The following is a 14,744-nucleotide window of genomic DNA, read 5'->3' on the forward strand; positions in this document are numbered from 1 at the left end:
TTCCTGGCGCCGGAAGAAATTAGCGCCGACCCAAAGGTCGGCGCTAATTTCTTAGAGTAAAATGTGCGGCGTGGCTGCACATTTTACTTACTGGATCCCACGCGCATACCTAATAGGGCCATCAACATGCATTTGCATGTTGAGGGCGCTATTAGGTGCCGCGGGTGGGCCGCGTGTTTTCCTCCCCTTACTGAATAAGGGGTAAGGGAAAACACGCGTCCAGAGCAAGCTGACAGTGCGCTCCGACGGAGCACACTTTACTGTATCGACCTGACAGAGAGGTAATAAAAGTTGCTTCCTCTAACGCTTCTACAGCTTCAGAGGATTTGATGGACATATGTGAAAAGAAACAGAAAGACCATAAAGTATATAGTACTTTACCTCAGACCACTCCAATGCAACCTAAAGCATGTGAGTCACAAGAACCAGATGATCGTACAATAATGCCCCCTCATATAAAAGAGGCATTCTATCAATTGTCCCAATCCTTAGGATTTTATGAAACACTTCAGTCATCATTCAAAATGTCTAATCTTGCCTCTGTCAGTTCTCTGGAACATAAGAGACAGACTGATGGAGGCTCCACCGACTGTTCTCTAACATCTCCCATAGTGAACCAACCAACTTCACCGCATTATAAACAGGATACATCTTTTGATTCTCCTTCACCGCAAACATCCCCATCATCTACGGGATTCCCATTTGATCCGCAGGAACAACCTCAGGAGCCGTATTCCCCTCCAGAAGTCCTTACATACCCAAAAGTTCTGAAAAAATTGGGTACAGTACTGCATCTAGAGGTCCAAAAAGAGACAGACCCTAGATCAGAAACCCTTGGTCTCTTAAAGATTTTTGATACTCCAGGAGAACCAATGTCTCTTCCACCACAAGAACTTCTGCATTCCGTCTTACAGAAATCCTGGGAAACACCTTACGCAATCTCAGCGGTTTCCAGAAAGATGGATATAAAATTCCGTATGAGGAAAACATCACCATACTCTATACCACAATTACCTCATGCTTCAATTGTAGTAGAGTTGGCAATGCAAAGATTTAAGAAAACGAAATCGCATTCCTCATACCCACCAGGCAAAGACAAATATTTGGATGAGTTTGGGAGAAAAATATACCATAACTCAATGTTGAATGCACGAATTATGCACCATCAATTCTACATGGTACAATACCTATATGAGTGCATACAAGCTATAAAAGGTATGTTGTCTTCAACTGCAGATCAGATACCTCCACCTCTTCATGACATGGAAGAGTGTTCTCGACACCTTTTGAGGTCGATCTATGAAGCATATGAAACATCTTCCAGGGCATCTGCAACAGCCATTGCAGCCTGAAGACTAGCATGGTTACGCTCAAGTTCGATACGTGAAGATTTACACGACAAACTAGCAAACCTCCCATGTACAGGAGATAACCTGTTCGGAGAATGATTCCAGGACACAGGTAAACTGAAGGAGGAAGCTCTAGCAGTACAATCATTAACATCACAACCCCACTATTTGACCACGCATCGTGTTATGGGATCTACTCGTCGACAATCATATGCCAGGGGATCTTACAGGTCTTACCAGTCCTTTCGTACACAGACATACCCTTCTTACCAGCGTCCTGCTCCACAACAGAATACCTCCAACCAACATGGAGGTGAAGCACGTAACCAGAGACAGCAGGCACAAAAGCGGACTACTGCAGTAAAATAGACTCCTTTTTAGTTACCCAGCCACCATCACAGCATCAAGCACCACCCGGCAGGATTCATTCTTTCCTGGCAGCCTGGAAGAGGATAACATCCGATCAATGGGTTTTGGAGGTAGTACGGCACGGTTACCAACTCCAGTTTGTCACAAAACCCATATTACCTCATTTTTCCACTCTCAAGATACACAACTTCCAACCACAACTTGGGGAGGAAATTGCTTTACTTCGCAAACGAGCAATTCGACAAATTTCCCCAGGGATCCAATCAGTAGGATTTTATTCCCCATACTTCCTCATACCCAAGAAGTCGGGTGGTCTTTGTCCCATACTAGACCTGAGGGAATTAAACAAATTTCTCACCAAAGAGATACAAAATGGTATCGTTGAAATCAATTCTTCCTCTGATTCAAACAAACGATTGGATGTGTTCCATCGATCTGAAGGATGCTTACACACACAATCCACCCATCCGCGTGGCGTTACCTATGCTTCCGCTACAAGAATCAACACTACCAGTACAAAGTTCTCCCCTTTGGACTATCGGCTGCACCCAGGGTTTTCACCAAATGCATGGTTGTGGTGGTGGCTCATCTCAGACAACAAGGTATAACCATCTTTCCCTATCTGGACGATTGGCTCATAATCACCCTAGCTCCAAACATCTTACTCGATCACCTCCATCGGGTGATACAATGTTTGCAGGAATTAGGATTGGTAATCAATTTTCAAAAATCACACCTACAACCAACACAACAGCTATAATTCATAGGAGCATGCCTGAACACCACTTGCAACCCGGGCATTCCTACCAAACGACAGAATATCAAACTTCTGTCACCTTCTACATGGATTGAACCATACTCCGAGACCTTCGGCGAGACAAGTTTTAGGAGTCCTAGGCCACATGGCGGCCGCTATTTTCACGGTTCCCAACACCAGGCTACACATGAGACACCTGCAATGGGGCTTGAAACGTCAATGGAAACACTCGCAACCATGGACACAGAAGGTATCGTTGACCTTCGAGATGAGAAAGGACATAACATGGTGGCTCCTGGAATCCACCTTGTCCAAGGGAGCATTGTTCAGTTCCCCTCCTCACAATGCAGTCTTAACCACAGATGCGTCTCGCAAGGGATGGGGTGCACACCTAGAGATTTCCGAAACACAAGGGTTATGGACAATCTTGGAACAGAACCTGCAAATAAATTTATTGGAACTCAGAACAATTCAAAATGCATTACATGTATTCCAAGACCACCTGAAGGGCCACAGGGTCATGATCTACATGGACAATCGTGGCAATATTTTACATCATCAAACAAGGAGGGTCCGGTTCATGGTCCCTCTGCAAGGAGACCCTGACAATCTTTGAACATGCTCACAAATTGCATACATCTGCAAGCAACTTACCTACCAGGCGTGGCAAATACAAGAGCGGACAGGTTAAGCCGCATCTTTCACCCTCACGAATGGGCACTCAATACAGAAATAGCCCAAGACATATTCATGCATTGGGGGACACCTTCGATAGATCTCTTTGCAACGGAGATCAATACTCAAGTTCCCAAATTCTGCTGATAAGACCAAGCCAATTCAGGATCGCTCAAGATCAAGGACAATTCAAAAGTGCGTAGCAGACAAATCTCAACTGATACTCATCGCCCCAGCCTGGCCGAGGAAACCATGGTACAGTTTCCTTCTCGGACTATCCATCATGGATCCAATTCTGTTACCGAATCGACAAGATCTTCTCTGCCAAGATCAAGAGACGCTTCTACACCCACTGCACTCATCTCTTCATTTGACAGCGTGGAGATTGAGAGGCTCCTTTTAACAGAACAGGGAGTTTCCACTTCGGCACAACTTATTTTGCTAGAATCCAGGAAACTCTCAACAAGGAAAAACTATAGATATAAATGGAAACAATACTCGACCTGGTGCACTTCTAACGGGGTACCACCATTAGACTGTTCACCTGAGTTACTCATTGATTATCTACATACACTGTACACAGCTGGTCTTGCAACCTCATCCATTAGAGTTCATCTCAGTGCCATAGCGGCATATCACAGACCACTTAACAATATTCCTATTTCCAGTCACCCCTTACTAACTTGTTTCATCAAGGAGTTAACTCACCTTCGTCCTCCGATCTCTAAGCCTCCAGTTCCGTGGAACCTCAACATAGTTCTGGAACAGCTCATGCTTTTCCTGTTTGAACCCATGGACTTGGCACATATTAAATACCTCACATGGAAAGTTGTATTCCTGGTTGCAGTAACATCTGCACGAAGAGTTAGTGAATTACAGGCCTTGGTCCATTATTCTCCATATTTACAATTTCATCACCAAACTGTAGTTCTCTGAACTCACCCATCCTTCCTACCAAAAGTGGTTTTGCAATTCCATCTCAGTCAGACCATGGAATTACCCACCTTTTTCCCTAAACCTCATGCAAATGATAGGGAAAAACTACTACATACACTAGATTGCAAAAGAGCCTTAGCATACTACAAAGAGAGAACAAACTCGGACTCCCGTGTTTCTCAACTCTGTCTCCTTTGACCCAAAGGCACCTGGATTACCAGTAGCTAAATGCACCATCTCCAGCTGGATAGCACAGTGCATCAGATTCTGTTATGACAAACAAACTACAACTACATTCAGAGCCTAAAGCTCACCAAGTCAGAGCAGTAGCAGCCTCATTGGCACACCTAAAGAATGTGCAACCCATAGACATTTGTAAGGCAGCTACATGGTCATCACTTCATACCTTCATATCTCACTACTGCCTTGATCAACAGGCAGCCACTGATGCGAAGATAGGGCAAGCAATCCTGCAGTCTCTATCCTCATATCCACAGTGACCGCCACACTGTCAAAGATCACGTACAAATATATAAATCATGAACAACGTGATCGGGAGTTTGGGACTCCCATGACATCATGGCTAATTCAGCCCTGCTATCGACGGGAAAAAGCAAGTTTGCTTACCGTAAACGGTGTTTCCGTAGATAGCAGGATGAATTAGCCATGCTGACCCACCCTCCTCCCTGGCAGTCACCTAGTCTTCGTCTACACTTCAGCTTAATCACAGACTGAGGAGATTCCGTTACTTTCCTGCGCGGGAACAGACACGCAGCCGCAGAGAGCAAAGCTCTGATCTCTGCTTTGACAAGCTCCGCCTCCCGGACCTGACTGACAGATCCCATGACAGCATTGCTAATTCATCCTGCTATCTATGGCAACACCGTTTACGGTAAGCAAACTTGCTTTTTCCAGTGACAAAACGAACTTTATCTTCCTGGATATCCAATTGCATACAGTTCTGCTATCAAATGTTCAGAACATCTATCAACACCTAAAGTGCATCAAGTTCATGCAATGGCCATGTCTATCGCCCACCTCCATGAAGTGCCTCTCATAGACATCTGTAAGGCGGCGACGTGGTCATCTCTGCATACTTTCACATCCCATTACTGTTTAGACAGACTGCGGACGATGCACACATGGGCCGGACTATACTACAGAAGAGCACATGTTCTACACATAAAACGCCTTCATGAGAACTGTCCGCCTTTAACGTATTGAGCAAAAAAGATAAACTACATTTATATCTCTGCTCAATACGACAGCTGGGGACACCTGACAGCATGGCTAATTCAGTTGCTTATCTACGTGAAAAAAGCAGGGCTGCTTACCGTAAATAGTGTTTTCTGTAGATAGCAGACGAATTAGCCATGCTAACCTGCCCGCCTCCCCGGACAGTTCTGACATAGCATACTAACTTGCTTTGATACGGACTGAGGAGTCTCAAGCAAGCTCAAGATACAAGAGGGAGCACCTAGCTGAAAGATTTTACTAGACTTAGAGAGCTTCGCCACTAGTGGCACGAAAGATGTACCCAGACAGCATGGCTAATTCATCTACTATCTACGGAAAACACTGTTTATGGTAAGCAAACCTGCTTTTCTTTCCTTCCTGCTGAAGCCTTCATGTTCTACAGGTCTGTTTTGCATGAATTTATGGCATGTTTAGCTAACACTCCTCAAATATAGTTTTCATTCAATGAACAGCTCTGCCTAATGTGTTCAGCAGTAATGCCTGAATACCAGGAAAGTGAATAAGGTGCAGTTTATCTGCCAAATTCAGGCTTTACAAACAAGCTTTTAGGTTGAGAAACCACATTTCTGGATGTAAATGGCATCTTTGTATTCCATAGCATCAGTTGATGAAATGGTCGCACTTTTGTGCTTGGGCAAAGTTAGCTTTTAAGAATTATTTTTGAGGCTCTGTCACTAGATTGCCATTGTAAAGATATGATCAGCTGCATGATGTAGTGAAATCTAGGCATTACATTTTTTAAATTGTGCTTTACAGGATGGCATAGAACCTATGTGGGAAGATGAGAAAAACAAGCGAGGAGGGCGATGGCTAATTACATTAAACAAACAGCAGAGACGAAATGATCTAGATCGCTTTTGGCTAGAGACAGTAAGTTCCTTTTGGTTCCATGTCTGTTTTCTTTATTTTTGTTTTGTTTAAAACATGTAAATGTTTTGAAGGGGTTAAGTGCACGAAAGTCAATAACTACTTTCCTAGCGTGTAGCAGATGGACTCAGGACCAGTGGGTATAGTGTGCTCCTGATAGCAGTTGGAGACGGAATCAGATTTCAATCTGACGTCAGCACTATATATACCCGTGCAGGAGGCTCTGCTCTTCAGTATTTCTCAGTCTCCTTAGTTCGGGACTATGCACACGCTTGCACAGTGTTAGAAAATCCAAACCAAAGAAGAAAATTCCAAAATAAAGAAGAAATTCTTACCTCTACAGACGAGCCCTGCTCTCCTGCGGTGATACCTAAGGGTCCCTCCCCCAGTCGAGAATTCCTGAGGTGATTTCCGAGATCCGTCAGAGGTAAGCCTCGGTCCGGTAGCCGGTTCCTGGCATGGACTTAGCTCCCAGGAACGGGAGCAGCTGTGAGGCAGCAGGTGCAATACAGAGCGCGGCGGTGAAGGTACTAGTGGCACGCCCAACTGCGCCGGGCACACAAGTTAAGCCTGTGCTCATAGCGGCACGCGTATCTCCGTAAGCACGCATAGTGGCCTGCATGCATATCTTTGCAATTTGCACGCACATATTCGCCCTGGAGCGCATATCTAAGCCACCCAGTGCGCCGCATATAAACGCACAGACCAATCTTGAATGACTCTAGCGTCCAAACCATGGCATCACCGGCCAAGAAAGCCAAGTCACAAGTCCTCTGCCCAGCCTGCCACCTAAGAACTGTGCAACAACTGTGACCACTACAACATTCTCTACTGTCACGATGGAACCTGATGTCCCAGGACTTCACCGCCCGCCTTCAGTTGCCAGCATAGGTACGGACCCAGCTCCTATGGTGGCTATAAGAAGACCATCTGAGCAAGGGTGTAAGACTATCCTCACTGACCTGGGTCTTGCTCATCACGGATGTGAGCCTACAAGGGTGGGGAGCCCACTATCAGGAACTGACAGCCATGGGGCAATGGGGCAAGGAAGAGTCAGGATGGAACATCAACCGACTGGAAGCCCGGGCAGTCAGACTAGCCTGCCTACGATTCAGTCACAGAATCCGAGGAGAAGCTGTCAGTCGTGTCGGACAACGCCATAACAGTGGCCTACATCAATTACCAGGGAGGATCCAGAAGCTAACAGGTCTCCATGGAAATAGACCCCCTAATGACGTGGGCAGAAGCAAACCTGCAAGGGATCTCGGCCGCCCACATCGCGGGAAAAGACAAAGTCACTGCAGATTACCTCAACAGAGAAAGCCTAGATCTAGGGGAATGGAGGCTGTCATCCACAGTCTTCCAGTTGATAATAGACCACAGGGGAACCCCAGCCATGGATCTTATGGCAACCCGGTCCAATGCCCAAGTTCCCAAGTTCTTAGTCGCAGACAAGACCCTCAATCCCAGGGGATAGACTCCCTCATCCAAACCTGGCCACAGGAAGACCTGCTTGTACGCCTTTCCTCCATGGCCACTACTGGGCGGAATCATCCGCAAGATAGAACACCACAGGGCGCTTGTACTTCTAGTGGCCCCGGACTGGCCAAGAAGGCTGTGGTACGCAGACATGCAAAGACTTCTGGCAGGGAACCCCCTGTGTCTACCTCCACACAGGGACCTGCTCCAGCAAGGACCGATCCTCCACGAAGACCCAACTTGATTCTCTCTTACGATCTGGCCATTGAGAGGACTCTCCTGAAGAAGAGGGGATACTCAAGGGCAGTAATTTGACACCTTGCTCCGAGCACGCACGTTTTCAACATCTTTAACTTATATACGAATATGGAGAATATTTGAAGCCTGGTGTGAAGACTGTGACATCTTTTCACTCACAGTCAAAATTCCCATGACCCTGGAATTCCTGCAGGTCAGCCTGAAGAAGGGGTTGTCTAAACTCCAAGGTTCAACTGGTCGCCCTGGCCTGCTTCAGAGCCAAAGTGGACAGCATCATTCTATCTTCCCATCCAGATGTCTCCCACTTCCTGAGAGGGGTGAAGCAAATCCGACCACCACTAAAGTGGCTGGTACCCCTATGGAATCTCAATCTAGTACTCTACTTCCTAGCGGGAGCTTCCTTCAAACCTACATGCGGTCTGTCCCTACGGCTCCTGACCTTGAAGACTGCATTCCTAGTGGTAATATGTTCAGCCCGTCACATCTCCGAACTTCAAGCGCTATCCTGTCGGAAACTGTTCCTCAGATTCACACTGGGATCTGTACAGCTACACACTTCCTTACAAAGGTGGTTTCTCATTTCCATATAAACCAAGCCATCTCGCTGCCATCTCCAGACAAGAATAAAAACTCTGAAGACTCATGCTGCCTACGCCATCTTAGTCGGCAGACTCCTAGTCCGCTCCCTAGAAAGATTGGAATCTGTACGAAAGACAGACCACCTATTCGTCCTTCACAGCGGGAAGAAACAAGGGGGAGGCAGCCTCGCAGGCAACCATAGCCCACTGGATCAAAGAAGAAATCAAGGCGGCCTTCGTAGAGGCAGGCAAGCCTCCACCTCTACAAGTCAAGGCTGATTCCACAAGGGCCTAGGAAGTGTCCTGGGCAGAAACCAAGATGCTGTCACCTGCCGAGATCTATTGGGCGGCAACGTGGTCCTCCATTCACACCTTCTCGAGGTTCTACCACCTGGATGTTCAGGCCAGGGAGGACACAGCATTCACTAGGGCAGTACTAAGTTGGCCACAGGCAGCCTCCCACCCGGTTCGGGAGTAGCTTTTGTACATCCCATTGGTCCTAAGTCCATCTGCTACACGCTAGGAAATGGAGAAATTACTTACCTGATAATTTCGTTTTCCTTAATGTAGACAGATGGACTCAGTATCCTGCCCACGGCTGCCTCAAAATACGGAAACCTCGGGTGACAATCCCAGAGAGCAAGACAAGCAGGGTAAGCCAGACTTACCCCCAGTTAAGACACCCATAGTTACCGGGTGTCGGCGTTTCTTGGTTGACTACACTGGCCGTCTCCAGCTACAATTCTCGTCAACTAGTTCAAGTTAACCAAGTTATCCAAACACACACACATCCACTATTGCTTTTCGAGGAGAATACTGAAGAGCAGAGCCTCCTGCACGGGTATATATAGTGCTGACGTCAGATTGTAATCTGACTGTCTCCAACTGCTATCAGGAGCACACTATACCCATTGGTCCTGAGTCCATCTGTCTATACTAAGGAAAATGAAATTATCAGGTAAGTAATTTCTCCATTGTTTGACCATATTTAAAGTCAGCCAAACTATGGAGTGGAGCACATCCTTATTGTGGTTAAATTCATTAACGAAACTGTATTGTCAAAAAATAGTTTACATGCAAATAAAACAGAACAAAATCATTAAAAGATCATTCATTTACCCCTAAGTAGAAATTTGTTGACAAAAGCCTTACTAAAATGTATATTGCCTTCACATGAAGTTGTAATGCACCATTGATAAGCAGATGCAATAAACATACAGATGAATCACAATTTTGTAACAAAAAAACTTCTGAGATTCATTTTTAGTAGGAAGGCTTGCCATCACTGTTTTCCAGCTGTTTTTCCTTGTTCACTGTTTAGAATCTGCAACCTTGCATTATTTTTTAGTCTTATTTCAATGTTTCATTTTTCTTTGCTGCTCAGCTAGATGCATGAGTTGCAGCTTCAGCTCTGCTCACTCATTTGACAACTTATTTTTTTTTCTCTGCACATTTATAGTCTTAAATATGTCTTTTGATTTTATCAACTTTTTCTTTGTGGGCAAGCAGACTAAAAGCCTCGCAGATGAGTGGCATCCTCCAGTGCTGTGGTTGGAGTGAACTCTCAAAGCTCAGAAAAATAATTTAAAACTAAACATGAGTTAGGGTTTCCTACATTGCCACCCACTCTGAACAGGTGGGATTCCACACTCCCCATTGGCTGTTGCCATGTTATTTTTTGTGAGTATTACTATACTTCAAAATGTTTGTTTTTGTTTCCTCAGTTCTGCCTTAGAGTAGGTTTAAAAGTGTTTTGCTTTCCTTCATTGTTGCCTGGGCCTGGACAGGTGGTTGCTGGACAGGCCCAGCATACTGGGCCTGTCCAGCAACCACCTTGTACATAATGGCTGAGAAATTGCTAAGATCAGTTAAAATGCCCTTTAAATTGTGCTCAAAATGTAGAGAAGCACTAGCTAATAGGTACAGCCTAAGACTGCAGAAGGTTCCTTGGCCTAGGACAGGTAGTGTGAAAGCTTAAATTATTTTAGAAATGTGGAATATGTTTGGAAATACAATACCAACACTCTAATATAGTAGACTCTTGACTAGTGAGTGAAGCTGGTTTTGTTTTTTGAATAAGGGTCCTACCTCACTCAGTTGCCAAGTCCATAGATCTTTGGGAGATCCCACACTAAACTTTCTAGTGTCATATGCCCTGTTAAGTAAAATAGGAAAAATTAAAATTTTCATATAATTAAGCTCAGGGCTTCAGTAGGAATTTTAAACTCAGCTTCACAAGTTTAAAAGAGCTTAAGTTGTAAAATCTTCTTTCCTAGCGTGTAGCAGATGGACTCAAAACAAGTGAGTATAGTGTGCGCGTGCTAGCAGTTGGAGACGGATCTGACGTCAGCACTGGTACATATACCCCCGCAGGAAGTGCAGCAATTCAGTAATTTCCGTCTCCAAAGCAGTTTGGAGCTACCTACACTCGCTGAGCGTTTTTCCAAATTCTAACGACTAAATTCTTAGAAGAAACCTACCTGAAGACTAGCCCCGCACTCCTGTGGTGAAACCATTCGGTCACTCCCCCAGTTGAGTTTCCCGAGGTGATTTCCGTGGTCCCTCGGAGGTGAGTGCCTCGGTCCAGTGGCCGGTTCGCGGCAGGGACCTAACCCCCGAGTGAGAATGGCTCGGGCGCGGCTTGGCCCCCGAGCGAGACTAGTTCGGGCGCGGCCTAGAGGCAGCGGGTGCACCTCCTCGAGCACGGCGGTGACGTTAATCACCCTCTCCCCCCTGCAGCCGGAGACCGCCTGGGTCGCAGCCGGGAAGCGCTGAAGACAAGGTAAGGCGTACATTTTCTTGTTGGTCTCCGAGGAACCGAGGAGTAGCAGTCTGCCTACGTGGCAACCCGCCAAGGGGGTTGCCATTTTGCCTGTCTGCTCGCCGATGCCTTCTGTCCTGGTTCGCAATAAGCACACATACTGTTAGGCGCCCGTCGCTAAGCGCATACTGTTAGGCGCCCACTGCTGTGCGCCCGCTGCTAGGCGCCCGTTGCTAGGCGCACATCTTTCGCGCATATTAACCCAGCTAGAGTCTGCGCTTTGTAATAGACGAGATGGAGCGTAAGAGAGCCCATGCGTCAGCGGAGCCGGCACCTCCAGAATCAGGCATAAGCTTCTGCTCTGCATGCAACCTCAGAGCCACACAGTGCGAGGAAGCAGACTCCCTATGTGCCCAATGTGAAGAGGCCCTGGGAGCTCCAGGCCAGGACCGGTCGCAACCCAGCGTACTTGCCAGTTCCTCAGGGAACACCCCGGACCTAGCAGGCAGAGGGGAGCTGCCAGGGAACCCGAGAGACCTGGTGCCCCTAAGGCAAGATTCGGCCTCGCTTTCCTGGGTGGAATTATTTAAGGGGATTCGTGCCTTTGTCACAATGCAGGCTGCGCCCCGAACGGGTCCATATGTACCGGATGACCCGGCTCCTGGACCCTCAAGGCCTAGGCACGGCCGCTCGCCACCCGGAAGCCCCACTTATGGGGATTCAGATTGCCCTGAGGAAAACTAAGAGCCCCCCGAGGAGGGAGAATTTCCCTCGGGGATTGAACAATATCAAACCATGAGGCGCTTCTTTCTGAAAGAGGATCTTCCAGGCCTGATCTCTCAATGCCTGTCTGAACTGGTTCTTCCGGGCCATGACACCCCGGGGGAACCGAGAATGAACCCCCTGTTAGAGGGCCTGCGTCAAATAACTCAGCATTTTCCCCTCCTACAAGCAGCACAGCAGCTAATCAATCTGGAATGGAATGCGCCGGAGGCCTCATTCAAAGGGGGTCGGGCCTTGGCTGGCATGTACCCCTTAGACCCGGCAGCTAAGGAAATGCTGGCGTGCCCTCAGGTAGACGCCATAGTAAGCGCAATTGTGAAGCGCACCACCATTCTGGTGGAAGGGGGGATGGCCCTCAAGGATACACATGACCGGCGCATGGACGCCATTTTGAAACAAGCCTTTGAGGTGGCAGCCATGTCCCTACGAATTGCGACCTGCTGCACTATGGTGACGCGTTCCTGTTTATCACAGGCCAGGAACAACACCCCGGGATAAGAGATGGAATCAGCTCTCTCGTTTCTCACTGATGCAGCCTCCGATCTAGTCCGTACGGCAGCCAAGGGAGTATCATCCGCAGTGGCAGCCAGGAGGCAGCTCTGGCTACGTAATTGGTCGGCCGACGACTCTTCCAAGACACGTCTCACGAGAATGCCCTTTAAGGGATCCCTCCTGTTCGGCAGCTACCTCGAGAAACTGGCCAATAAATGGGGCGCTTCTCCATTACCCCGTCTACCAGAAGACAGGCCAAGGAGGAGCCAGCGCCCGTTTCCTAGACCATCCAGAGGTACAAACTCGCAGCGCTTCAACCCGTACAGGACTCGCTACCAAGCACCCCGTCCACAGGCCAGGAACCAGTCCTTTCGGACTAAGCGCAACAAGAGGGGAACCGGCTTGGGTTCTGGTCCCGGCCGCACCCCACAATGACAATCAGCTGACCCATCCGGGGGTAGCAGCCATAGGGGGCAGGCTAACCCTCTTCTACCACAGGTGGGTCGAGATTACCTCGGACCAGTGGGTCCTCGCCATCATCCGAGAAGGGTACTACCTGGACTTCCTTCATCCCCCTCCGGACAAGTTTGTGGAATCTCCTTGTTCACCCCTCAAGAGGACGGCACTAGAAGTTACCTTGCAGAGGCTCCTGTCCCTAAAAGCCATAATCCCAGTGCCTGCAGGGGAGATACATTCTGGGCATTATTCCATTTATTTCATAGTGCCCAAGAAGGAGGGCACTTTCAGGCCCATCCTGGACCTCAAGTCTGTCAACCGACACCTACGGGTCCCTAGCTTTCGCATGGAGCTTTTGCTCCACTGAGAATTAAATCTAAAATTGTTCACTCTCTTGTCTGTTCCTGAACCAATTGCTCCATAAAAATGTCATTTATTCCATCCAGGAACTTTATATCTCTAACATGTACCGATGATACATTTACCCAGTCAATATTGGGGTAATTGAAATCTCCCATTATTACTGCACTACCAATTTGGTTAGTAGCTTCCCTAATTTCTCTTAGCATTTCACTCTCCGGCTCACCATCTTGACCAGATGGAGTGTAGTATACTCCTATCACTATAGTCTTCCCCGACACACAAGGGATTTCTACCAATAAAGATTCAATTGTGCATTTAGTCTTTTGCAGGATGTTTATCCTTTTGGACTCTATGCCATCCCGGACATAAAGCGCCACACTGCCTCCCGGGTGCTCCCTTTTGTCATTGATATAATTTGTACCCCAGTATAGCATTGTCCCATTGGTTGTCCTCCTTTCACCATGTCTCTGAGATGCCAATTAAGTCTGTCATTCACTGCTAAAAAGCATGAAGGAAGGCGATCTATAATAGCCGTCAGGATGAAAGAAAAGAAATAGATGCCTGTAGTCTTAAAACAATCCTTTATTGCAGTGGAGACACAAGGGGCTACCCTTCTTTTCTTTCATCATTCACTGCTATACATTCTAATTCTCCCATCTTACTTCTTAGACTTCTTGCATTAGCATACAAACATTTCAAAGTTTGTTCTTTTGTTTGTATTTTCATTCTGTTTTTTAATTGATAGGGATAAGTTAGAATTTTTTAGCTCAGGTGAGTTTTTAGTTAGACACTTGGACTACGTCTAGCTTTTCCACAAAAAAGCAAAATTGCTTACTTGTAATGGATGTTTTCCATAAACAGCAGAACAAATCAGCCTCCCCCTCCTCAGTTGAAGCTTTACTTGTGAAATAACTGAAGCAACTAGGGTGGAAACGGCAACATAGAGAACCCTGTGTGCACTCAACTTAAACTTTCTTTATTCTGAGATTTGTGAGTTTGTACTCTGTTTCAGCACCATAGGGTACCACCCACTTGTGTGGCTGATTTGTTCTGCTGTCAGTGGAGAAGACTCATAAGTAACCAGTTTTGCTGTTCATAGTCTAGCAAAACAGCAGTTTCAAATAGTAACATACTGCTTGTTTAAGATGTCCTTGCCTTGGCAAAAACTAAAGTCACATTTGCTCAAAGATACTGAGTGATCCAAGCCTAGCAAGGGAAACTCTGTGCCTACCTGATTGATATAAGTAAGCTCAGCTTGAAAAGCCCAATGCACAGACCATGGCCATGCTAGTGCCAGGGCCTCATTGAAGCAGTTCTGGACTATATTGACATCCTGGTCTGAGGATAGAACACCAGAATAGGGG

The 14,744-nt window shown here is 46.9% G+C and overlaps 1 protein-coding gene across 5 annotated transcripts in view; it reads left to right on the forward strand.

Annotated features, from left to right (window-relative positions):
* EIF4E (eukaryotic translation initiation factor 4E) overlaps nt 1-14,744 on the forward strand; it is a 289,910-nt gene that overhangs the window by 212,739 nt on the left and 62,427 nt on the right. For all 5 annotated transcript variants that reach the window (XM_029597416.1, XM_029597420.1, XM_029597412.1 and 2 more), the window contains one exon: nt 6,100-6,213. In XM_029597416.1, the coding sequence (XP_029453276.1) occupies nt 6,100-6,213 (114 nt within the window). The remainder of the gene's footprint in view (nt 1-6,099; nt 6,214-14,744) is intronic.

Source organism: Rhinatrema bivittatum, chromosome 1 (genome assembly GCF_901001135.1).
Source record: "Rhinatrema bivittatum chromosome 1, aRhiBiv1.1, whole genome shotgun sequence".
Taxonomy (NCBI): domain Eukaryota; kingdom Metazoa; phylum Chordata; class Amphibia; order Gymnophiona; family Rhinatrematidae; genus Rhinatrema; species Rhinatrema bivittatum.